At 34.3% G+C, this 27,936-nt stretch overlaps 1 protein-coding gene across 3 annotated transcripts in view; it reads left to right on the forward strand.

Annotated features, from left to right (window-relative positions):
* ODAD2 (outer dynein arm docking complex subunit 2) overlaps nt 1-25,506 on the forward strand; it is an 80,560-nt gene extending 55,054 nt beyond the window's left edge. For 2 of the 3 annotated variants that reach the window (XM_087712587.1, XM_087712588.1), the window contains 3 exons: nt 8,334-8,522; nt 10,478-10,699; nt 24,245-25,506. In XM_087712587.1, the coding sequence (XP_087568713.1) occupies nt 8,334-8,522; nt 10,478-10,699; nt 24,245-24,358 (525 nt within the window). In that variant the 3' untranslated portion in view covers nt 24,359-25,506. Of the gene's footprint in view, nt 1-8,333; nt 8,523-10,477; nt 10,700-24,244 lie in introns of those variants that run through there. The other variant, XM_087712590.1, reaches the window with a different exon arrangement.
* The last annotated feature ends 2,430 nt before the right edge of the window (nt 25,507-27,936 follow it).

Raw genomic sequence — 27,936 nt, forward strand, 5'->3', positions numbered from 1 at the left:
TGTAATAAATTTGATTTATCCTACCTCTACAAAGTGCTGTTTTTTTTAATCATAGGTTCTCTAGAATTATATTAAAATATTAGCTATTCTAGATGAAACAGCTAATAATCTCTTTTGCTGGTTAATTAAACTTTAAAGATTCACATTAGATTGATTTTTTTACCCTACCTTATTGCTAAATTACTTTGCATCCTGTGTCAGTGCACTCTGTGTCTCTGAGTTGGTGAGATGCAGATAATATCATATTGACTTCCATAGTTAGGGATTTTAACTCACATGGAATAACATGAACATATCTGGAATAATAATACAATACAATGTAATACAATACAATACAATACAATAGCAGAGTTGGAAGGGACCTTGGAGGTCTTCTAGTCCAACCCCCTGCCTAGGCAGGAAACCCTATACTGTTTCAGACAAGTGGCTATCCAACATCTTCTTAAAGACTTCCAGAATTGGGACATTCACAACTTCTGGAGGGAAGCTGTTCCACTGATTAATTGTTCTAACTGTCAGGAAATTTCTCCTCAGTTCTAAGTTGCTTCTCTCATTGATTAGTTTCTACCCAATGTTTCTTGTTCTGCCCTCAGGTGCTTTGGAGAACAGTTTGACTCCCTCTTCTTTATGGCAACCCCTGAGATATTGGAACACTGCTATCATGTCTCTCCTAGTCCTTCTTTTAATTAAACTAGACATACCCAGTTCCTGCAACCATTCCTCAAATGTTTTAGCCTTCAGTCCCCTAATCATCTTTCTTGCTCTTCTCTGCACTCTTTCTAGAGTCTCCACATCTTTTTTAAATCGTGGTGACCAAAACTGAATGCAGTATTCCAAGCATGGCCTTACCAAGGCATTATAAAGTGGTATTAACACTTCACGTGATCTTGATTCTATCCCTCTGTTTATGCAGCCTAGAACTGTGTTGGCTTTTTTGGCAGCTGCTGCACACTCCTGGCTCATATTTAAATGGTTGTCCACGAGGATTTCAAGATCCCTCTCACAGTTACTACTATTGAGCATCGTACCACCTATACTGTACCTCTGCATTTTGGTTTTCTTGCCTAAATATAGAACCTTATTTTTTTCACCATTGAATTTCATTTTGTTAGATAGTGCCCAATGTTCAAGTTTGTCAAGATCCTTCTGTATCTTAAGCCTATCTTCTATTCCTGCCATCTTGGTGTCATCTGCAAATTTGATGAGTTCCCCATTTATCCCCTCATCCAAATCATTGATGAAGATGTTGAAGAGTACTGGGCCTAAAACAGGGTTCCACCACAAAAGCGCGTAGGACAAAATCGCGCTCGACAAAAGCGCGCTGTGACGTCATCACAGCGCGACGAAAAAGATCGAAAAATGTAAAAATAAAGCGAAAACCTTACCCTAAGCCCCCCAAACCTAACCCTAAACCTAACCCTAAACCTAACTCTTAACCTAACCCTAACCCTAACCCTAAACCTAACCGTTAAAATAACGAAAAACCTAACGCTAACCCTTATCCTAACCCTAACGCTAACGCTAACGCTCTAAAGCTAACCCTAACCCTTAACCTAACCCTAACCCTAACCCTAACCCTTACCCTTACCTTTATGTGAATCGGCTTGCTTTAATTTAATTTTTATTAATTTTTATTTGAATTTTTCGATCTTTTTCGTCGCGCTGTGATGACGTCAAAGGCGCGATTTTGTCGAGGACTACACTTTGAGTGCGGTTGGTCAGCCAGTTACAAATCCATCTGGTTGTGATGCTGTCTAACCCACATTTTTCTACTTTATCTAGTAATAGGTTATGGTCTACTTTATCAAATGCCTTGTTGAAGTCCAAGTAAATTATATCAACGGCATTCCTCTGATCCACTAATTTTGTCACTTTGTCGAAGAATGCAATAAGATTATTCTGGCATGACCTGTTATAAAATCAGGCTTTGAGTTTACTAATGATGTACTAAACTACATGTGCTAAAACTGACCAGTATTGTCCTTTTCTTAATGGAGAAATTTACATATGGGATAGGTGTGACTAAGACTAGACATTAAGTTTATGTTTTTACTATTTTAATAAATGTTACATGAAAGCTTCAGTTAATCAAAGTCAAGATGAATGGTGGACGTTAGAGTTTTTAGGTCCATCTGGTGATGATCAAAGTACATGGAATATTGTGTCTTGAATATAAGAGAAGTAAAGAGTATGAATTAGCTAATTAAATGAATAAAGAAAATAGATGTAAAATTAAGGATGAAATAGAACTGATTGAAGATGATCCTATCTTCTGGAGAAATGTTGTTGTCAATCATTTAGTCTTCTCTAGCCCTCAGCCACTCTATGGATTAGTACTATGTGGAGAAATACATAAATGTAGAATCAATTGCAAGAAAGAAGGAATGAAAGAGCTAATATATATGTCCAAAGTATGAACTATTATCATCTAGTTTATATTGTACTTTCATATGTACATACTTTTTCCTATGCATAATAATTGGAGTTATATGGGTATGCTTTGATGTTCAGCTTTTTTTCTGTAAACTTACATATTACATAATACATGTAATAATATTATAACTTTATTCTGCTTAATGGATTAGATATATAGTATTAGTCACATATGTTCTAAGAGTCATCTGAAATATATTTTGGATTTGCACACATTTTATATGGGTGGCAGTTGATTTGCATATGAATTAAATCTTTAGTTATTTATTTAAAGTTACTAAATAGGAGTTAAGTCTATAGAGTTATTAAACATGCTTGATCAGAATGTCACATCTATAATCATTCTCTTGCATTGATTACATTATTATTATTTATACTAGGTTTCTACCATGACTACGTCATGAGAAAATAAAACTGGATATGAAATATTCAACTTTGATTCATAAAACAAATTTTAACAAGAATGGTGTTTATCATTTCTGAAAAGGAATTATATTTAACCAACTTGCTAACTTGTAAATTGAAAAGTTTGTGAATACCAAATTCAGAGTATGCTTCCAAATTAGTTTATTTAGTTTTTATTCATCTATTATATGTTTATCCATAAACTGAATAGACATATTGAGGGTGAGGGGGGCAAGAATTATTTTGACTACAAATAAGCCATAGCAAATTTGGCAAGAGCAAAAATGGAAATGAGCAGCAAGTCAAAGACATGCACACTTGAAGAAATTGGATATGCTGTTTAGTATAAGAATAGTTACCAGAATTCTGATAAAACATGCACCACCTCCAAGAAATAGGAGATGGAAAGACACAGTGAAACATCAAATGGATGGAAGGATGGAAATGTTAGGGTGTGTTGACACAAAAGAAGATGAGAAATTAATATAAGCCAGATACACATGAAGGGAACTGAACAAGGTTAGAAAAAGAGAGCCAAAATATAAGTAATACCATGCCAGAGTCAGCAAGGGTAATATTTAGTAAGTTAAGCTGAAGACGAAAGACAAGGTATGTTCCAATGGTTATTGGCTTTTTCCCCAAACATCAGTGCTGTTTACACACTGTTGAATGGTACTCTACATATTCCTCCCATTTCCATAAGGTGGCCAACACTTCCTTCAGTTGTCCAGTGTAGGAAAACATGGCTAGCTGATGCTCTACCGTCTTTACCTTGCTCCTCGTTCATTCCATTTGCTTCACATGACTAAAGAAAAGAAGAGGAAGAAGAGGGCAGGGCAGATGTCCTCCTCCCAGCAGAGGAAAAGCAAAGAGTACAGTAAATAGTTAAAGGTACCATGGCAATATATATATATATTATATATAAATAAATTTGTACCTCACCTTGAGCCCAAGATGACAAATATATCCAACACATCTTCCTCCTATTTTCCTCACAAGAAAAACCCAGGAACCCAGAGAACTGGGTTGGGCTGAGAGAATGACTGTCCACAGTCACCCAGCTCGCTAAGTAGGAATTGAACTCATGATCTCCTGCTTTCTAACCTGGTGCCTCAACCACTAGACCAAACTGGCTCTCTTTTGCTCAGGAGGGGAATGGAAATCCCTGAACATGGGATGAATTGGGAGTTCTTGCAGTAAGTAACTGCCTGTCCATCATTGCAGAGGAAATGCAGCAAATTTAGCCTTATTATGTTTCCTCTGAAGCGCACTAATGTCTGAAGAGAGAACATATAATTCTCATAGCAATATGTATCAGCACTGCCCTCATGTTATAGAAGGGTCCAGACTTTGGGAATGGAAGCTAGAGTATGAAATTTGTATCTTTTAAGGTAGAGACTTCTTTTGCAAAATATTTATTAGGAAACATAGGAATTTATCACTGGGTTTGTTCATGTTATTACTTGGGATTTTTAAAAATCTTACATAGGAATATGCAATATGCTTTCTATAGGCATTGCCCATTGAATATCAAATATTATAGGACTATTGAAACCTAAATCTGAGTTTTAGCCAAATGCTCCAAGATAGTACAAAAAGGAAAGGGAGGAATGGATTTTTTTGAGGACCAAAAACTAAATTTATTTTTTCTTTAAAAGACATCATTTTAAAAACTTGCTTTAAGGTTAGCAGCATCAACAGTTGGGCTGAATAGAGTCAAAAAGGATGTCATGGCAACACAATCCAAGCTCACCCATTTTATGTTCTTTATCCCTTTCGTTAAAAATGTATATTCTGTATATTCTGTATTCTGTGTATTCCTCATCTATATTCTTTATTTTTAGAGCTATGAATTGATAAGTAAGCAAGGAATATTAAGTTTATATTTTCCAATATCCCTGAAGAGTTAAATAGAAAATAAAAGCTATGCCGCTTCTGCATTAATATAAGAATTTTGCCATTTCTGATACTGTCCTTCTCTATCTTAGACTTAGCAAGCAATAAAGATTCTACGAAGATACTAACAAAACCAGAGAGACACACTTACTCAGTATCAGAAAAAAAATAGCTTCCTTTTGCCCTGTATCAAATGATTTAACTTGTAAAAGAATTGCCCTTTTAATTTTCTTTGATATTTTAAAGAATTTAGAGTGTGCTCATAACTCTATGGGAAATCACTGGAGTCAGTGGATCTCTAGTTATCATTTGTCCCTCTTTTTAATTTTTATGTAATTATCATACTTTGATTCCTATTTGAAAATGAACCATCTTTGGAAGAGTTTATTACCATCCCACACAATATTATTGAACTGATAGATCTCAAACCTTTGAATGTAGGATTGTATAAAAATACATGGAAAGTTGCAGAGTTGACTTGTAGAAATTACTGGATGCTAAGATTAAGGCAAATAATTTACAGGATCACTTCCTTAATGTCAAACTAGGGGAAAGAGCCAGGGTTATAATAAATGATACTTTGTGTTTATGAGGAAGCTTTCCTCTTTCATCACAGTCAAACAGATCCAGGTGTACCTTGGCTGCCAGCATTGGGGCATTGAGGAATTAAAAGGCATGCTGCATGGGCAATAGAAGAGGATATCTGTATATCATGGCAAATGTTGTTCCTGCATAGCGCTAATGATTGTTTTTATGCAGTGGTAAAGCATATATCAGAATTAATCATGTGTGTGTGTGTGTGCTTAAAGAGCAGTATTGAGGCAACAGAATCTTCTTAGCAGAAGTAGATTTAGATTAATTAGCCGGTTAATTCAATAGCTACAAACCATAACGGTAGAAGTAATTGCTGTGACAGAGTGGAAGTATATTAGCCAATCTAAGCAAATAATTATGAAGAATTGCAGTGAAAAGTGTTCTGAGCTCTGTTGATATTGGAAAGTCAATTTGTAGTCATGATACTACTTATTCCCTGTGGTGAATAATGTAAACATTAAAAAAAACATTCAGGGATTACAAAGTCTGCCTTGTTAGCAGAAGGTTGCCATGTTGATCCCAAACAAAGACTGATAGGTTCCAAAATGATTCAGGCACTTTTGAATGTGGATAGCAGTCTGGTGAATTTTAACAAACAAAAACCTTTATTTAAGGCAATAATTTTTTTTAATCACAATCTGCATATACAAAACAGTTTTAGCAGTTATTTCAATTAACTTTTTGGATTTTCAATACTTCATAAAGCTACAAATGAAGATCTAGTTTGTGGTAAGAAGAGCTAGTTTGACAGCCTGGGCACATGTAATTGACAGGTAGTGTATGTTATAAATTTGTAATCTAATTACTAAATATTATGAAAGAAATACACATTTCAGCTATTAAAATTATTAAAAGCATATGTGCTAAATCTACAGTGAAGTTTGGGGGCAAACAGAACTATATTTTTGTTTGTGAATAAATAGCTACTATAGTGATTCATGAAGGAACTCAGTATCAGGATAATCATCTTTCATTGGGCTCTTAGAATCTCAGAGAACTATACTGCCATTGAAAAGAGCAGATAATTGTTCTGATCAGAGTACTTTCTTATTACTGTATATAGTAAATATACTTTATCTGACTTCATTTATATATTTCTTCTCATAGTTTTCAAATTATTTATTGTTCTCCTTGTTTGCTGTCCCCATGTGACTGAAATGTAAAGCTCCAAAACATTTAAGTTTTTAATTACAGTAATATCTTGCCATGATCAAGTCTTCTTCAGTTCTTGTTAACTAACCATCAAATCTCTTGTTGTGTTCTTACTATTGTTAGAAATAATCTTGTCTAATTTTAGAAAGTTGTTATATATAATACCTATGGTAAAATTGTTTTGTGTCTGGGTCTGTTTTTCATTTGGCAATATTTTTGTGTTAATTAAAAAAACTATTGTACATTAGTTAGGATACCAAAAATACTCTACATTCTAAAGCTTATTTGGTATAAAGTATTAGTAGGTGAATTTATATTAGTATATTGATATAAAGTATTAGTAGGTTAATTTGTATATTCATGGCCAGATATAAATGTTTCAACTGATACTTAGTATGTAAAGGTAATAAAAAACATATTTTTATTTTAAAACATTAAAAAGATACTTTAAAACAATAAGTAAATCTAATAAATTAAAGGCTGTAAACTAAAGATCTTGACTGAGTGTATAGTGACGGCCCTCCTGCCTCGTTAATTGAGAAGTCTTTTAATTCAGGCTTGTAGCTGAAAAGAATATTGGTTTACTTAAATCAAAATTCTAGGTTGTTCTAGAGACTTAAAACATTTGTAAATAAACTAAAATTAAATATAAGATAAAATTGAGCTAATGATAAAATGATGAGAAGTATATGTATTTCAGATTAACTTTATCTTGAACCTTTTCTGAATATAATTGGCTTTAGCTTTTGCAAGCTGAGACACAGACGATGAATGCATTAAATTAACAGAATTAGTACATTCCTTTTTAGCTCTTATTACCTAACAATAATATCTTTAAGGACAAAAGAATGAATATGCATTGTTCTGATCTGTGGCAATTGTACTAAATCTTAATGAAACTTAAAGTATTGTACATAAAATATTTACTCTAATATTTGTATCAGTGTTAAATCATATGTATTCATATCCCATAATGGTGAAGTCTTTATAGGTAGAAAGTATTAACCTTCATTATAGAACTCATTTTGTATGGCATTGGTCTGGACTAACAAAATATTGCTTCAGAATTATATTCCTCAGATGTGTACTTTCCAAGATAGCTGGCTCACATATTCATTACTTACTTTATGTTATAAGCTCATTTTCTTATATAACAGTGTTTTATGAAATGCAGAAAAGACATGCTGAATTTTCTCTTTTTTCCTATCCTCCTGTAAATGGACTTTAAGATGGTTTCCTTTAAAATGGTAGGCAATGGAATTGGACAAGGATAGGTTCTCCAGAAGAAATCATAATCCACAGAGGATTCTTGGTAACTCAGGTTTATTTGCACAGCCACACCATCACATTTTTGGGCAAAAGCAACCAGAGTTGATAAATTACCTTTGACATCTTAAGCTTTCTAAGATGCTCCAAATGGAAAATACTACTGATTTTTTGATATGCTTTTATCTGTAAGGATATGTTTATAAACAGCATACCTTTTCAAAGCAGCATTTAGTTTGTAAGAGTTCAGACTAATATGAGATGTAAAATTATGATTCTGAAGCATGAAAGAGATACAACACTTTAGAATTTTGGCAGATAAGTATGTTTTTCATGGTATGTTCATTTGAAAAGCAGTAGCTGTAATGATCTTCTGGTCTCATAAATCACATGCAACCCAGAGGTGCAATTGTGAAGTACATAGAGCTACTATACTTTTGAAGGTAGAAAGTAATGATGTCTGCCATGATGCTAGAAAAACCTGATCATCTATGAAGAAGATATTTCTGTCGTCACTAATTGCTGAGATCAAGTTATAAAATTTCTCACAGAAATAAAATGTTATAATTTGTCTTGTTTTCACTTAGGATGCTGGTGAAATGGTTCGTTCATTTGTTGGTGGTTTGGAACTAATTGTTAATCTTTTAAAATCTGAAAATAAAGAAGTTTTGGCAAGTGTGTGTGCTGCAATCACCAACATAGCAAAAGATGAAGAGAATTTAGCTGTTATAACAGATCATGGTGTTGTTCCTTTATTATCCAAATTAGCGAATACAGTAAGTAAAACTTCGTTCTTGTTGCTAATATTCTGAAATACACTGTATAATGTCATATTTTAACTTCTGCAGTTAAAGATTAAACATTATTTCAAAATCTTCATATTCTGAAGGAAAAATTGGACAATTTCCTCATACATCTCAGCAGCCTACACCCCAAAATACAATTTACTATAGAAATAGAAGCTAACAACCAACTTCCCTTTCTGGACATCCTAATCTACAAAAAACCCAATGGCTCCCTAGGATGCACCGTCTACTGGAAAAAAACACACACCAACCACTACTTAAACACACAATCCCATCACCACCCTGCACAGATCAACTCCATAGCCAAGACCCTCATCTCCAAAACCAAACGCCTAGCCGACAAAGACCACCTGAAAACTGAATTACACACTCTCACAAACGTATTAAAATCCAACGGATTCCAAAGAAATACAATTACCAACCTAATCCAAAAGGAGACCCTCCCCCCAAGAATGAGACATAGAACAGGACAACGGCATCGCCCTCCTCCCTTACATCAAAGGCACCACAGATAAAATCAGCAAAATTCTCCACAAACACAATGTCAAGACAGCCTTCGACACTGACCAAAAAATACCCAGCATCTTAAGAAACCCCAAAGACAAGATCCAGCTAGAAAACCAAGGAGTCTATGAAATACCATGCAAAATCTGCCCAGCCATATACATTGGACAAACTAATAGGAGAATAAATGCACACATCGCAGAACACAAGAACGCAGTCAGACAAGAAGAAAAAACTTCCAACACCTTAAAGCAACAGGACATGAAATTGATTTTGAAGGAACCAATTAATCTCTAAAACTGAACACCTCAACAAGAGAATAATTATGGAAGCCATCGAAATAGAGAAACACCCCCACAACATGAATAAACGTGACGATACCTCCTGCCTACCAGACATCTGGAAACTAGCCCTAGTCAACAAATGAGTCCCAGCCATAAAAACCGACACTGGATCCAGAACAACACAGGACACCACCACCAATCACCCTCACCAGACTCAAACCCAAACCCATCCCATAGACAAAATGCAACCACCATCCAGAAGCCATACCACAGCGGCATCACCAACTGCTACACCCCCCTCCAACTCCCACACAAAACAAACTGACACACACCATGAACATATGGCTAGATTGCAAACTTGGAGCCAAACTAAAGCCTGGAATGTTACATCACAGCCATCTGCTCAGGACATTACATCACAGAACTCAGGAGGTTACAACGCAAAGGCTCAGGATGTTACAATGCAGCCAACCTGCCAGGATGTTGCAGCACAGGACTCAGGATATCACTGCACTAGAGCTCAGGATGTCATCACACAGCCCATTACCCAGGTTGTTACAACACAAAAGACTAACGGGCACACAGCTAGTACCTCAGCCACACAGGATATTACGAAACAGCCGACTAATCTGCATGCACCAACTACATCAACTAATCAAGATGTAACAACACAGCCAACCAACCCACTTACAGCCACAAAGCCAGCATTCCACACACACACACCAATATTTATAGAAAGACGGCAGCTCCGATCACTCTTTGTTCGCACAAGCACGAAGCCGAAGGCACCAGCCTGAAGATGGCAAGTGGGACCTCGTCGAAACCTCGCCAAAATACTCTCAATCTTACATGGGAAAAGACCCAAATACGCCAAGACCTGCATACCTGTACCTGTGAAAATTTATGAAAACATACATACATACATACATACATATTATACATATTATATTATATTATACATATACATACAATACTATATTAACATGATGTTAATAACCAATAAAGCATTAAGAACAAAGAAGCCAACCTTTTTAAAGCTCCTTTCATATTTTTAATAGTTGTTATTATGTGAAATTTCTTCCATTAAGACATTAAGGGATATATTTTTATTATAATTTATTTTTCCTTTTGGTTTAGAACAATGACAAATTAAGACGGCATTTAGCTGATGCCATTTCTCGCTGCTGCATGTGGGGAAGTAACAGGATTGGTTTTGGAGATACCAAAGCTGTTGCCCCTTTGGTACGTTATCTGAAATCAAGTGATCCAGAAGTTCACCGAGCTACTGCACAAGCATTGTATCAGCTGTCAGAGGATCCCAACAATTGCATTACCATGCATGAAAATGGAGTCGTGAAGGTAAGATAGCTAGCTCTTTCATTCATCTTTGTGGTCCAATGCGCTTAGGTAAATGACTATCAGAAATTACCTTCTCTACGATAGAATTCAAATTGCACAATATTCTTACTCGTAGGCACTTAACAATGTTCTCCTCTACGCCTATCTTCTTGGCCTTTTTATACTTAATGTAGTATACCGTTTATGTTAGCTTTTACCTTTTTAGTTTCTCTGCATGTAACTAGAAAAAAAATGTGGCCCTGCTATCCCTCAGAATTCCTCATTCCATTGTAAGTTAGCTAAACTATATTGCACTTTGCCTCACAGCAATATTATCACACTTGAATGTCTGAATAGATGTCATTAATTACTACTAAAAGAATTTTATAATTGATTCAAAGGTTTAAAATCATGTTACATAACATTCAACTTTGGAAAACTCAAAATAATGAATAAGTCCTTTTATCCTACTTCAATAAGAAAAATGGACTTTTATAGTATACATATAACTGATTTTAAAAACTTTTTACAATCTGAAAACCTCAGTTTCTGGCACCAGATAGGATGGCAATTTTCCATACTGTTTGAGAATTGATCTTTAATATGTGGACTAATCTTAAGTCTTTTTCACTAAGGAATTAGAGAAATTTATTTTAATTTTATAGAAATTAGTCACGCTAGAATATGGACCTATTTATATAAGTAGCATTCTCTATTTAATTTGAATACTTTCATGCCTCCTTTTGTTTGCTTTAAAAAGTTAGTTGTATGCTGCATATAATATGGGAGCCTTTTTTTTGCAATAAAACATACCAGTAGCTATGAGCATTGCATAATAATGGACAGATAGTGGTGCTGCTGTCCTATGTACCAACAATATTGTAAGTAGCAGTGATTTGTCATCAGGCTGTGAAACAAGATGGATGGTTAGCTGCAAGAATTGATGGAGCAATAAAACTATAGGAATCATACATAGAATAATCATGCCTTATGCAGACCTCTTTTTAATTCAGGATTCAGTAGATGGCAGAAGCAAATGATTGTCTTATCTTAAAAAAACTAAGCAGGGTAATATTTGGTTAGTACTTAGATGGGAAACTAGGAGAAAAATCCTAGGATTGTAGCTTAGACTAAAAAATCAAGAAATCAAATGGCAAATATGTCAATCCTTTACATTTTCTGGAGAACGTTATATATGTGGTGTGTGTGTGTGTGTGTGTGTGTGTCTCAATCACAAATCAAGCTAAATTTCTTAGAATTTTTGCCTTCTATGTTGTCATATATTTTTATTCAAGTTTATAACACATCCTAGGATTTTTCTTATAGTCTCCCATCAAGAATTCATAGTAATGAGGCTAGAAGACAAACTCTATCATTGCTTATGCTTTTGTGGGGAGCTATTGCACAATTATAATTTGGCGGAAAGAAGTACAGAGTATTACAGCAAGAGATTTTTGGCAACTTCTTGGTATTTTATTAATGCTTCCTTTAAACAGTGGGATGTCTTGAATAATGCTCCTAGCTTTTCATCCTTTATCTACCCGTTTCCTTTTTTTAAATTCTCATACCACAACTGGAATGTTGGTGTCTGCATTATTGCTAGATTCATTATAGATAGTGATTAGTTTAGTAGTTGTTGAGGATCATGGCTTGTAACTATTAATCAGTTTAAATCTGTCTATCCATAAATAAAACCACTGTGACCAAGTTCATGACTTCCAATGAACAGAAAAAACTTTCTAATACAACCCAGTGTTCCACATTCATTAAAACAGATTGATGGTCACTGACCAAGTCTGGTCACTGACAACATATTTAATTAAACCAGTTCAATATTCATCACTATTGAATATTGCTCTGAAGATTTTACAGTCTTTTTGCTGCTGTCATTAAGTGAATCACCACAAATGTTAAATAAGTTGTGCAAGCATTAAACAAATGCAGTCTCCCATTAACCTTGTTCATCCAGAACCACCTGGGAAGGGAATAAATATCAATCACATGATCCCAGCACATTGTAACCATCATACATATCAGTTGCCAAGTACATGAATTTTGAGCACGTGACTACAGGAATGCTGTGAAGGTCATAAGTACAAGAACTGGTAGTAAGTCACTTTTTTCAGCTCTTGTAACTTTGAATGGCCATTATATGAATGGTTGAGGGTTGATGACCAGGTGTACTTCTAATAGACTTAATCTTTAGTTCATTCAAATATTGTGATAGAATTTGAATTATTTTTATTTTTTGTTTGTCCTATTGCACAGAGTTTTTCAAGACTTTAACAAGAATCGGAAAAATTATCTAGGTCTAGGATACTCCTTTGGATTATCATTTGTATTCCCCTTTTAAAACTTCACCAATTTGTTTTGTAGATCCAGTGCCAGTCAGTCAATCAGTCAAATGTTTATTACGGTCAAAGATCAGTACAAGTAGATCCGTTAAAAGATACTTTTCCAAATCATTTTTTGAGCTGTCAGTTGTAAATCTACTTTTGATACCATTTTTATTAATTTAAATTAAATTTGTTCTACAGGTCATTTCTTCAATAACATCTACAGTATAACCTATGTATAGAAGCAGATAACATTATTGACATTGTTAATATTGTAGCTACCAATTCATGACTGCATTGTTCCAAACTCGCTTTCAGCATTTTCACTGTAAAAATATTTCATTGTAAAAATCCATTGTAAACATGGATTTTATAGGCTTGTATCTTTTTCCAACATTTCCAACATTTTGGGGAGCTATTTATTGAGATTTTAGCTAACCTTGTTGGTGCCAGGTGCCATCTGTAAAACATTTTGTACTGGTTTTCCTTGTGTGCAACCGATAGTGTCATTTTTAAGTTTGTTCCCCAAAATTTTTCCCATTTATCTAATTCAATATTATAGCCAAAGTTCTGTGCCCATTTTATCATTTGTTCTTTCACAATTTCCTCTTCCATTTTATGCTTTAAGAAATTTGTATATTCTCCCTATCATCTTTCTATCTGAGCTTTGAATTATTTGATCCAATTCGTGTGGTTCTGTTTCGATGTCATATAATTTAGTATCATTATTGTGTTTACTTTTGATTTAGGTTAGGCAAGTAGGTTAGCCAATCAATTATCATGTTTTGTTCTGCCAATTCTTCAACTGTTTTAAATTTCCCTGTCCGTCAATTAAGTCTCTGTATCTTAGCATTTTATTCATATCTATAAAATTTGGATGGATCGTCCTTTCTGTCGGTGATAGCCAATTCGGGATTTTCACATAGTGGATTTTTTGCAATAACATTCTTCTAATTAAATGTTTTTGAAAGTATTTGTGCGTTTTATTTTTATCACCCCATAGGAATGTATGCCAGCCTGCTTGCAAATCATGGCCTTCTAAAATCATTTTTTTTTTATTCTTTAACTCTATCCAATCCTTCACCCATGTTATTGTTACTGCTAATGTATATAATTCCCAATTTGGAAGTGCTAAACCTCCACTCTCCTTGCTGTCTTGCATTGACTTTAGTTTAATCCTCGCTTTTCGTCCTTGCCAAATGAATCTAGTGGTTATTTTGCTTAATTCTTGAAAGAAAGTTTTACCCAGGTTAATTGATGCGGTTTGCAACAAGAATAAGATTCTTGATAAAATATTCATTTTGACTGTGGCTATATGTCCCATTAATGATAGCTGAATATTTTTCCAGCTTTCTAAATCTTTCTTTATTTGTGTCACTAGTTTATTATAATTATTGTCTTTAATTGTGGAACATTTTGCCAACACCCAGATCCCCAAGTATTTCACTTTCTTAATTATTTGCATTCTAGTTGCTAATTCCAGTTCCTCTTCTTGCTTTTTTGTCATGTTCTTGGTTATCATTTTGTTTTGCCTTTATTGATTTTTAGTCCTGCCACTTCGCCATATTCTTCTAATTTTTGAATTCATTTCAGATTAGATTCTAATGGAACCTCATCTCTAAAGAAATGAGTTAGTTTGTTTCTCCTTTACACATGCATATATCAACAAATACTAAGCATAGGCTTGGGTCTTATATTCTTCATTTTTGAGTCTCAAACCTTTTATTCCCTGGTCCTTCCTAATTTCATTTAATAAAATGTCCAGAGTTACTATAAACAGCGAAGGAGAGAGGGGGCATCCCTGTCTAACTCCCTTTTTTATTTCGATCTTGTGTTAGTTCTCCATTCATTAGAACTTTGGCTGTCTGACTGTTATAAAGTTTTTCTATCATTTTTGTAAATTTTTCTCCGAATTTCATCTTGTCTAATAGTGTTATAATAAATTTCCAAATTACATTGTTGAATACTTTTTGTGCATCAAGGAAAACCAGTACCATTTGTTTTTCTGGATGTGCCTCGTAATATTCTATTATGTCTAGGCTGACTCTCTTTATTTTTATTTTTCCTTGAAACATATTTCTTTTCTCTTTTTTTTAGGTTTAGTTTGCATTAGATTTTGCTATTATAATAAAAATTCGTATGTATGTATGTATGTATATTATGTATGTATGTATGTATGTATGTATGTATGTGTATGTATATATATATAAACAAACTATAACAGACATGACAAATATTCCATGAAACTTCTGTTGCAATAACAACTGTGTGTTTCAGTCAGGTTTTGCCTGTGGCTATCACAAATATTCCCACTGATAAGCTGACAAGTACATTTAGTATACATTTAGTATACATCATTATTTTTTTTTAAAATAATAACATGTGAGATACGTTATTTCTAGTCTAATTCCTAGTAAGGAACAATAATTTTGATGATTTTATTATTGTTGTTAGTCTCCCCTTTGGTAACTTTTTAATTTAGGAACATTTGGGGGTGGGGGAACCCTGTACGTTGGCATCTTCTACTTGGCATGTTCTGAATATCTTTTAGTTTTCTAAAAAGAAGCCTGTCCCACTAAGCTGTAGGTTTGTTGGAGCAGTTCAACAGAAGCTGTGCCCTGCAGCTCTTTTAGTGATAAATGAGCCATTTCAAATAAGTGGAGCTGCAGCCAATGTATGCAGAAGGAATCATTAAAGCATTTTTAAATAGATAGTTTTGAGGGTTCAAAATGTATAAACAAGGTATGCTAAACCCTAACATATACGCTGAATTTTAATGGAAAAGGTTGTAGCTCTTTGACTCTTCCAACTTTAACAGAATTTGCCAAAAAACCAAAGAATCTGGCATGAGCCATAGATAACAGTTCCATCTTTCATCTAGGTTTCTCTTCTGTATTTATCTTGCTTTAGAGAATGTAGGGAATGTCCTTTTTTCTGACTTGGCACTTTTATCCAAACCACAGAAAATACATTGAGCAGCTTCTTGCAATTGTCTAAAAACAAATTCCAGTTCAGGAGACTTTGTAGAAAAGTCAGGCTGGGATCCAGAGATCCCAGTGCACAACTGGAAAACATTTCTACACATCCATAGAGGACTCACTGATTTTCCATACAGCCACAGAAAATCCCCTGGTCCACATATGTAGCTTTTTAGGAGCAAAGAGGAATGTTAGCTATAAGAAAACCCACTATGCAATTGGCATGCCCATCTCAATTAACCTGAGGTAGGTAAAAAGCAAAACTCCCCAAGGAATACTATTGGTAAACAGTGCTACCTTAAAATATAATTGTACAGCTAATAAAATGAATTTCTTTTCACTGGCAGATAGCAGACTGAGCACACTGAGGCAAGGTGCCAGGTAATTATTTTTGGCAATGAGCTGAGCAAAAATAGTTTCCTTGAGGGGAAAAAAGAGCATTCACAGAAGCTGAACATAAGAAAAAACAATAATAATGTATTTCAGACTTCTTGACTAGCCTTTTTTGGCAATCATTAAAAATATGATACATTTCTGCCTGAAAACAGCAAGTTTAATTTTACCAATTAGCTGAATATTGTATGTATTGAATTAAAGCTCTGGCGGCTGGCTGTAGTAATTAACCATCAGAACACACTTGTCAATATCTTCTTTCAAAATGACTTACTGGGTTCTTGGTAAGATTCCTACAGACACTAGATTTTACCATTTATTTGATAGTACATCATATTATAGGATATTTTTACACATTTCAAATGTTTGTTTGTTTTTATGTACCAAAAGCAGCTGTTAGACATTTAGTTTTATACAAAGGAAACTGGCGATGGAACAGGTTTTATTTTTTAAAAAAAATCTTCATGCCTTTGTAGATGCAAAAGAAAGGAAGGAATGCATTTCATTCCTTGTTGCTTCTTTGCCGGCTTGTTGTTTGGCAACTCCGAGAAAATGATGGATGTACATTTATTTGCAGTCTTTCGGTCATACAACATCTTTAAAAATCTCCAGTCTTGGATGAGTGTTGAAATGTAGCAGCTGGTAGGGCAATTTAGGGCTGAATAAGGCCACAAGATGGATTTTGCAATGCTTCCTTTCAGAATTAGTCTACAGATGGCAGAATTTTCTCATAATATTTGTGATCCCTTAAAGTTGGAAGTCTGCAATACCTGAATTTGACTTACTTTCAACTTGTCAATTTTGCATAAATTTTAATGATTTTTTTCCCTTTTCCTTTTTTTAGTATCAGGATTTTTTGATGTCATAATTTTGTTTATACATATTGCAGGGTCAAATACATGGTTGTTGATTATGTGCCATCAAATCAATGTTGAATTTTATTTACCATGGAGATAGAACTTCTTCAATATGATCTATCCTCAGTCTGCCTATTCAGTCTTCCAATAATGCACCCATCACTGCTACAATCAAGTCTATAATATCCTATTGTTAATTGAGCTATTGATTAAATCACACTGCACCTTTTAATGTAGGTTTTTATTGGTAGTTTTCTTTTAAAAATTGTTATTTTAATATTTTATCCAGTTGCATATTTTTTATACATTGAAATAGGGCACCAGATAATAAAAGTAATAAGTAATTGTCTAGTTTGAACACAAATGATATTTTTCTTATCCTTCAAAATTCCTGAATCTCAAGTTTTAGAAATGAACCTTAATTCACTTTTACCACCATTAGCAATATTAGTGAACATTTCGTAACTTTTAAGAAGAAAAAAACAGAAGGCAACCAGCCATCTTCTGCTTATAGAGTGAAGAATTTGGTTTAACTATTCCTTAGATTATATGCCAGAAGTTAGGTTCCAGCCCACATGGGATTTTCAACTGGAATCTGTTCACTTTTGACCATGATATTTCAAGGCCTAGTTCTTTCCAACAACATACAATATATATTCCAAATATTATGTTATCCTTTTATTAGTTGAGAAGAAAAAAAAGAATGGAGTTAACTAGCAATGCAATGGTAACTCAGTTCTAATCCTATTTAGTTTTGGGTTATCCACATGTATTATTTATCATTTAATTGAAACAGAAGCTTTTAAGGAGCAATTTATATGTGCAAAATAACACACTTGGATGTCTCAAATAGTTCCAGGCTTTGATTGCTGAAAACAAGCACAGATTCTATCTAGATTGATACTTCTTTGGATGGATTTTGACCATATGTTTTTATTCAAGGCAGGATTTTTTATGTATGTAACTTTTTGGAATACAGCTAAAAAGTCAATTTCCTTCCTAATTAGAAAGTCAAGAAATTCAACATCTTTGAGAAACAAGCAATCATTGAATTGAAAAAGAAAAATTAATACAGTAATTTCTAGAATCACTTAAGAATAATAATAGTATCTATTTTAGGCAATATATGTAATCTTATTATGTATTTATGAAGCTTTATATTTATACATTTATAAATTCATTGATGAGGACATGATATTTATTTAGGTAACTAAGTTACCTCTGATTGGTAGTTTTCAGAAAAGAAAGTTTGTCATACAAACCAGAGATTCCAAAGGACTAAACTGGGAACATTTTGCATGTAAAATCTGTAGTCTCCAGGTTATCAGTGGTCTCTAGGTCCAATCTTTGCCTGGAAAATCAGAACAAACAATTTTTAAATTGTATTAAAACAATTGTTTTTTAATGAATGTATTTTAGTTATGCATATGTTATGAAAAGTAACAAGAAAGTGATTTAATCTGTATTTCCAGTTTGTTAAATTCTCAACCTCCTAATTTCTTGGATCCAAGCTCATTCCACAATAGGCAGACATAATTCCTTTGAAATAAGAGATCTTTTAAAGCAAATCTCATTTCGATCTCTTCACTTCACCATTGCATTTTGTTCATTGTTTTGGCAAATTTAACAAAAGAGACTAATTCAAATTAGAAGAGATTAGACAGCCAGAATGTTATAGGGTCACCTGCTTGAGAAGGAAGTTAGACTAGAAGGTCTTCAAAGTCCCTTCTAACTCTGTTCTTCTACATTTTGTAAATTGCATTTATTCTCCCATTTCCTCTCAGTGTTTATTTAGCCTTTGGAAATTTTATTTCTAATTTTTTCTTTAACATTAGGATTTATAGGATTTCTAATATTTTGCATATGAAGTTGTGGTAGTATTAACCAAATTAATTTCCAGCTTATTTAAAATGAAGTCATTTATGTATAATCTATATAATGTGTATAGATCTACAAAACTGGAGAAGATATAAATGAGGCATGTTATCTTGATAAAGCTTCACACCAACTAAAGGTTGGAATTTTTAATAAGGATTTATTAGATGACTTTATCAATTAACTCTGGTTGATACTTTGTTAAAGAAAAATCCCTGTTGAATGTACCACATCATATGCTCATTAAATCACTTTTTCAAAATTCTAAAATGCATTAGGTGTATTTTTTTAAAAAAAATGGAAATATGGAAAATAAATGAGATAAATGGAATTATTTAAAAAGAGACTTGTCTGATAGTCCCAGAAATGCTTTTCAAAAGGCAAGTGGATTTTCTTGTTTTTTCCTTGAAAATATTTCAATTTTCCTCCAATTGCATTTTGAAAAATATTTTTGGACCAACCATGACTGGATGATTGAAAATCTCCATAGAGACTTATCTGATTTTTTTAAAAAATCATTTAATGCTACTAAATAACATGTTTTAGGAGAGGAGAAATAATAATGCTTTTGATCACAAGAACATGATAAGAATGTTTTAAACCCGAACTACAAATATTTTCTTTTATTGGCATCACTATATATATAGCAGTTATGTTTGAGATTTATTAAGATAGTAAGAAAACAAAAGATGATCTGTGAATATACAGTCTATAATAATAAATAGTATTTTCCTTGTTTCATGTCAAACTTTATGGAAATCATTGTAGTTACTCTATGTACATACATAACTTTGGTTTTAAGTCAGGCATATGATTATATGTCTGCCTTTAATTCATCTGTTGGATTCATAGGGAAATTGCTTCATGAAGCAATATGTGATAGTTGAAAGCTCATCAGAACTGCAGATTGTGGCAGAAAATAAAAACAGGAGATGACTTTCAGGAACTGAATGGAGGAAGGCACTTCAGAAAACACAAGTGGTTTATGGGAAAAAGCCACACCAAGTTGTGTGTTACATTATCTATCAACGAAGCATAGCAATGCTAGGCTCTTAAAGCACCTTATTCATGTCATTGATAACATTCAATAGGCTCTGTATTTGGTAAAACTGATTTGCAACTCTGGAGTCATGTTCATTCCATAATAACAACAAATTATTAACAGCTGTGCCTTGATTAGGAGCCTGTTAGTTGGGTTCATATAATTAGTGTCAAAATCAATTTATTTGTGTATTGCATTTTTCACAAACATATTGAGTTTGAAGGTTGTTCAGGTACAAATACCACCATGTATCAAACAGATTACTTTAATGTAATTCCTGTCCAGTTGAAAGAGTATCAATTTTAAATAATCACAAGACAAATCAGGCCAGTTAAATATTTCTATAGCAATAGCGACATTGTACTCAAAATGCAGTTCATTCAACTCTTCACATGTTTAGTTTTTCTTCATAAAGTAGTTAGGTGAGCCATGGAATGCCTAGTTAACTCTCAATTTGCATTCCAACTCCATGAGACAAACTCCCCGACTTTAAAGATGATAAAAGTTTTCTGTAATTGAAAACATGCAGTTTTCCCCAGTCAAACACACCTCTTATCCTTGAGGGCAATACTACCAAGAGGTGCTAACTCTGAGATTCAATTTTTCCTACAAAAAGTTTATTTTTCTGTGAGTACAGCAAAGGGCTGTACTCAAAAATCCCCATCTCAAACTTTTTCAAAAATAGCTTCAACAATGGAACAAGGTTCCACAGGCTGTGTGCACTTCTATACAACCCTATTGTTCTTATTACAATTATGTATTAACAGCTTGATTATGCATGTGTAAAAGAGAAAGAAACTAACTCCTTTCTTTGGAGGAGATGAGCATTGACTGTATAGGGATATATTGTATATAATACTCTATTCTCCCTCATTTACCAAATCATTTTTCAATAGACATATTTTGTGAACAGTTCAAAAAGGGAGATGGAGAATAATGACTGAATGGTTATCTACAAAGGACATTATAGCTATAGATTATAAATCTATAATCAAGTGTCTTGCTTTACATCTCAAAGTATTTCAATATCAGCAATTGGGAGAATTTTCAAACACAAGTAAATGGATTACCTGAAAATCTAAAAGTTTTTGAGCTTGCTTTATCAATATAGAAAGGAATAATTTATCCATCAGCTGGAGCCAGAGCTGTCTGATCAATTTCCGACACCCATCAATTGTTACTAGGTGCTTGATGTTATTTTAGACTCATATAAACAACATTTTTAATCACTTGGTTTGATGCTTTGACTCACCTGAGATTGTGATTCTAGATTGTAAGATACTACAGTAGCAATAGAATCACATATTGCTACTGTAGTATCTTACTTCCTTGCAGTAATGTTGGCATTTGCCCTTGAATGAAGTCTGCTGATGCTATTTGGGATTAAAGCAAAACTTGCTTTTTCTCATTCAAATTAATTCAATTGACTCAGGGCAAACAATAACTTTTCCTGAAAACTTTGCTTCTCAAAATCCTGTGATTCTGTGAACTGCATTACAGAAGTTTGTAACACGTGTAACACAGGTACTCCTTGCAATCATTCATTTAGTGATCGCTCAAAGTTACAATGACACTGGAAAAAATGGCTTATGGCTGTTTTTCATATTTACGATGGTTCCAGGATCTCATGACTATGTGATCAAAATTTGGATACTTGGCAGGTACTCATTACATTCATGGTCCTAGAGTCACGTGATACATTTGTGACCTTCCCAGCTAACTTCCAACAGGCAAAGTCAATGGAGGAAGCCAGATGTGGCCCATTAAGTGAATCAATAGCATGATTCACAGCAACTGCAGTGATTTGCTTAACAACTGTGACAAAAAAACACGTAAAATCAGGCAAAACTTACTTCACTGCCATACTTACAGTAGTGGGATGCGACTGGTATGCCCTGGTACAGACGTACTGGTGCCTGCTGGGAGCACCGGGTACCATTCCAGTATGGTGCTCCGGAGGGCCCACCCACCCACCCACTCTCCTTACCACTATTTGAACTGACCGGGGCATTTGCGCACACACAAGGGGCATGTGGTGCCTAAGCGACTCTCCGCCAAGCAGCTGGAGCACCGCAGGCAGTGGGTACGCATGCGCGCGCTATGCACATGGTGGACGCCCAGCCCCATTGCAGCATACCAATTGCAACGGAAGCCGGAACCCACCACTACTTACTTACCAATTGAAATTTTGGTCTTAATTGTGGTTGTAAATTGAGGATTATCTGTTGTGATTCTATGGTAAACATGTACAAACTAAAAAATGGAGGTGAAGCAAAAGCTTGAATGTTTTATGGTGACACCTAAAGATCAGAGAAAGAGAGGTGACTGACAAGATGCTTACATTCTACACAAATACTTCCTAAAATATAAAATTGATCTTCATAAGCATATCTCAGATGTGTGCAGTTAGATTTCCTGTCTCCCAACAGTTGTAAGGCTAATGAATGGTAGTGATTAGTATTTACATTTGTGTTAACTTTCTGCTTGTATATGTAGCTACTCATAAAAGTTTCATAATGCAGCAGTATAAAAATATACATAAGCATTGAATGGTAACATGTTTTTGTGGTTGAATTCAATGTTGTTTATATTCAGAACACTAAAAGCTACAGATTGAAAAATATTTTTTAATTAAGGCTACATGCTTTAAAATCCTGCGGTTGCCATAATAAAAATTAGGAGACTTTCTTAAATCTGAATTGACCACGCTGCTTTCCATGAAATGTGTATATTGGGTGATGAATATGGCACACAGTTGCAGTGCATGCCTGAGATTATAATGGATAGCTAACTTAAGCAGAGTCCCCTATAATCCTTATTCTTGTGCTCTCACCCACTCTTGCGGAGAGCTTGTTTTATAGCTGGGCTGCTAATCTTTTACAGAGAAAATCTCTTGGTGTACATTTATTCAGGAGCAAAAGAGTGGAAACTTACTCTGTTTTCTTGCCATTTTATAGCTAGCAGAGGAACTGAATATATAGGCTTAAGTAATCAAAAAAGTCAAGATGGTGGTAGAATGTTGGGTTTGCCCCTAGATACACTAAAAAGTTGAAAGCTAAATTTCCAGTTGTATATAAAGGTTTTTTTTTTAAATTTAGAACTCAGCTGAGACTTGAAGAAAATAGGAGAAAACATTCTTACTCCTACATGCCTTAATTCATAATCTTTCAGGAAGAAATGCACATACACATGCTAAGTGATAAAACAAAATAAATCTAAGAAAAGAAACTGTTCAGATCAGACCATTAGATAAATTTATTTCCTTCTGATTTTCCAATCTTTTGCTGGTTTGGGCTTTTTCTTCCCCCTACCTACAGACTGATAATCCCTGCCATCTTCTTTCAGAAAGAAAGACAAAAATAAGATAACTGGTTTGTTTTTTATTTTATCATAAATTTAAAGTCCACTTTTTAAAAATTCCTAGTCCTGACGAATTGTTCAGTGTTTGAACAGAGTTAGTAGTCTCTGTACACTGTTTAAAATAGATTTAGGTTTTGAATGATCAGAGTGTATTTCAATTTTTGGAACTATTTACTCCCCATAGACGACATAAATCTATTGGCCAACATTCTAACAAAAACCGGATTGAAGTTCTATTGCTAAGAGCAAGAGTTTTTTAAATACAGCCATTAATATACAGGAGCATCTAAACTTTCAGAATGTTTCCATTGGAAGTGGGAAAACTTGGAACTTTTTTGAAAGGCCAACATCCAAAATGATGTTGCTTAAATGCCAATCCTGAGCATTTGCCACTACAATACCAATGTAATATTTTTTATTATGTCTGTGTGTATAACAGGATTGGTCTGAATGTTTTTTCCCCTGATACTTATCTTGTCTTAAATGCATTTATTCCATTCTTTTTTAAACGTGTTGTGCTTTTGGCTAGTGTATTTTCTCGAAAGAGGCTATTGAAAATCCAGCTTTGAGCAGCTGATTCCAGAATGTGAAACACATGGCTATTTTCATTCATTATTGGATGGATTTCTGCAGGCGTGTTATTTTAAAATAATTTATTTTTAGTGTAATGTTTTTGGTTTGGAACCCTTTCTCATTTTTCCCCCTGCACTTTTATTTTTAACAAGCTTCTGCTGGGTATGGCAGGCTCTACGGATGAAACTCTTCAGGAAGCAGCAGCTGGTTGCATAGCAAACATCCGCAGGCTGGCTTTGGCTACAGAGAAAGCTAAGTATGGCTGAAACTCCAAGCAGCTTTTATCAGGGCCCTGTCAGCTTTTTCTGTCTAATGTACTGTATGCTAGCTCAAATTGATGAGCAAATGATGATTGAGAATGTCTCCGAAATCTATATTTTCAGTTATTTGTGCTAGTGTGGCATACCTAATCAAAAATAAATGGATGCAAAAGTGAAATATAAAGTCAAAAGGTGTATGATATTTTAGCATTTGCCTTCATTACTGTATTTTAAAAAATATTTTTTATTTTATCACTTCCACTGGATATATTTGGCATAATCCAAATATATCACTATATGTCCAAAAGTGTTATAAATCTAATAATGCTTCCTTCTTGTTTGGAATGCTATAACAAATGTATTTCCTTTCATTGTATACGGCTGTACAATTTCTCACTAATGTGTTGAGCTAAGTCTGTCTAATCATTCCATTATTATGATTTTCCTTAGTTAAGTGCTCAAAAATATCAAGAAAACTATATTCATATAGGCCAGTTTCATATCTGGAACTATACAAGGACTTCAAACACATCTGCTTTTCTACACACTCCCAACATTCCCCCAAATTCCTGTACTTTAATACTACCTGTCCTGTACCAACAAGATCAATTAATTTGATTAGAAATACATAGTGATCCAAATACAAGTTCAAGTCTTAAAACTCACAACTAGTTATACTAAACCAATTTAAAACAAATAGGCATTTTCTTCTTCATTACACTATCTTTGGTCATGTCCAGTTTTTAACTCGTGGTACTGCTACACTGCAAATCCATGCTAGATTCTGATTATCAATTTTAGAATCATGGATTTTTCCAAAGAATGTTAAAAATTACAATTTGCAGAAGGTGTGTATAGATCGTTGTTCCATGTTTCTAGATTCCCTCAAACTTCCAACATGCCTTAGGGCCTTTCTACCAGATTCAGTCTGTGATGTAGCCATATCCATAATTAACTTCCCCACGGAAGTAGTTGCTACTGATATAATTACTGTTGACTATCCTTTTCTCTATATTGTATGTAGGGAAACTTATAAATATCACTTTACATTAGTGATTCTTCCCTAAAGACTTCAGCCTTATCAAATATGTCAAATGGACTGTTATTTGCAAACATTATTTTCTTTTTCAATTGCAATAAATATCTTTTCTTTATCAACCTTGTCAAACCATTGAAAGCCTAACTTTTTAATATCTGCTGTATAAAGATTTGTATCAGGTCATATACATTTTGTCTCCGGAGATAGTTTAAGTATTTGGAAAAAGATGAGTAAGTTTTGCAAAATGGAATACAGTAATAAAATGGCCTTGACTGGCTGTTTGATTTATTCTCAAACCGTATATCAGCCTTCTCTAAGATCATGCCCTCCAGATGTCTTAGACCCGTAGCTCCTAGTTTCTGGGCACCCTGCCTGAGAATTTTGAGTGTTGTGATCTAAATATATCCCAAATACATTGCAATGGTCAAAGCTGATGTGTAGATTATAATCCATATAAAGTATACATCAAAGGAAGTAATTATCCAAATATTTAAGTTTTATAGGCTCCTGTAAAATTTTCCTTCTGCTATAGCAATCTTGAGGTCCAAAGCAACCTATCTTGAAATATATGACCTTCAGTTTAAAAACAAAACAAAACAAAACAATATCTGATCAAGAGGCAATTTGGAACATGTGTGTCAATGGCAGGTTGGCAATATTTTATTTTACACTTGGAGCTCAAGCTTTCAAAATGCATTTAATACCTTTTCCAATTTGATCATGGCCAGCTTCTCAATGAGTATAAATCAGCTACTACCCTCCTGTAGATGTCAAGAACACTAAAGTGCACTTTCGTTAAAATGTTCATGGGAGAAATGACTTTACCCAACTTTCTGCAAGGGAAGTTCCATCCTACTCCAGGAAGAAAGCTGAAAGAGAGAACCTTTCTTTGCCTTTCTTTGAACTAAAAATATAAAGTTTTCCCTGCAAATGTCTGTCATCAGACAAAAAAGGCTTTCTTTATCGTTTCCTGAATGTATGATTTATTGCCTGATGACAGACACTTATTATCAACTAATCAATTGTCCCAGGATGCTCAACTAGGCACTGAAATGTGAGCTTTATATTCATTTCCTGCTAAAGTTCAAGTGAACGAAAATATATGTTACAGGCCACTTACACATTGTTTTAGCTTCCCCCACCCCTCACTTCCCAATCTTACTTGTTAAGCAGAGCCCGAATGTCTAACAATGTGCAGGCACTAAACTGTATTTAATGAACTATATTTTTAATTTTTAAAACATTTGGTTTTGTCCTATTTCCTGATTGCATAATATGATGGGCTACTAGATATAATGCTTTGTTTGTTTGTTTGTTTGTTTCCTGCCTTTATTATTTTTACAATAACTCAAGGCAGTGAACATTCCCTATACAACTTCTTCCTTCTATTTTCCTCAGATCAACAATCCTGTGAGGTGGATTAGGCTGAGAGAGAGAGAGTGATTGACCCAAAGACACCCACCTTGCTTTCATGACTAAGGCAGGACTGGTACCTTAACCATTAGACTGGACTGGCTCTTATATATTGCTACACATTGTATAATAAGTGATTGCTTAATGATTTCTTCACTTATGGATAAACGTGCCCTATACTTATATAGCTACTATATTTCAAGTGAGATGGGGAAGGCTGAGCTGTTTGCTATGGGACAGCCAAATCCAGCACTCATGCATGGGAGGGGATTTGGAAGCAGTTCTGGGTGTCCTCAACTAGCAGACAGTCATGGCCATCCTGGTTTTAGAATTATTTCCCCAGAAAGACGTTTCTGGCATCCCAATAAGGTGAAGCCCTTTTTCTACTCCTTATTACCCTTGATGTTGTTTTGGACTGCAGAAGTTGTGGGATAGAAATCTCTAAGATATAAAAAGAACAAAGTTTCATTGGAATGAGTGACCGCAAAAAAACACCAACAACAACCAAAAATTTTTTGGCTTGACAAGGATTCTTCTTTTTTTCTTTTACAACAAAAAAATCAAACTTGGCTACCCTGTTTAATTATTCCTTTGGGATAAACCAGTGTTTTTTTAAAACTTGGCAATTTAAAGATGTGTGAACTTCAACTCTCAGAATTCCCCAGCCAGCATGCCATAAGATGGATGGATACATGGATAATATGGATGAGCTACATGGAGAATGCAAAATAGAAAAGGCCTTTTCTACTTCTGGCTCGTTATCTGTCCACAGAGCCCTAGGTTTTCCCTATGCTTTTGCCTAATCCCATATAGCATCCATTTCAGAATGCTGCCTTCATTGAATGCCCCCTGCTATCCCCTTCCCTAAGTGTTGCATCCAGCCTTCAGTTTAATCTTTTCTGGATTCCAAAAGGGCTCCATTGGCATTAATTCAGTGCACTTTTCGGACTTTTTAAAAAAAACTTTTAAACAACAAAGTGGCAGTCACACATTGCCCATAACTGAGGCATACTGGGACCACTCCACCTTAGTACTTTGATACTGATTTTACAGATTTGAAAACAGACTGTTCCCTCACTCCAAATCCTGGTTTCCTTGTCTGTCAGCTCCTCAGCTTTCCAGCATGCTCCCT

The sequence above is a fragment of the Thamnophis sirtalis genome, unplaced genomic scaffold, assembly GCF_051295495.1.
Source record: "Thamnophis sirtalis isolate CommonGarterSnake01/CBP01778 unplaced genomic scaffold, rThaSir2_p1.2 scaffold_4, whole genome shotgun sequence".
NCBI classification, from domain to species: domain Eukaryota; kingdom Metazoa; phylum Chordata; class Lepidosauria; order Squamata; family Natricidae; genus Thamnophis; species Thamnophis sirtalis.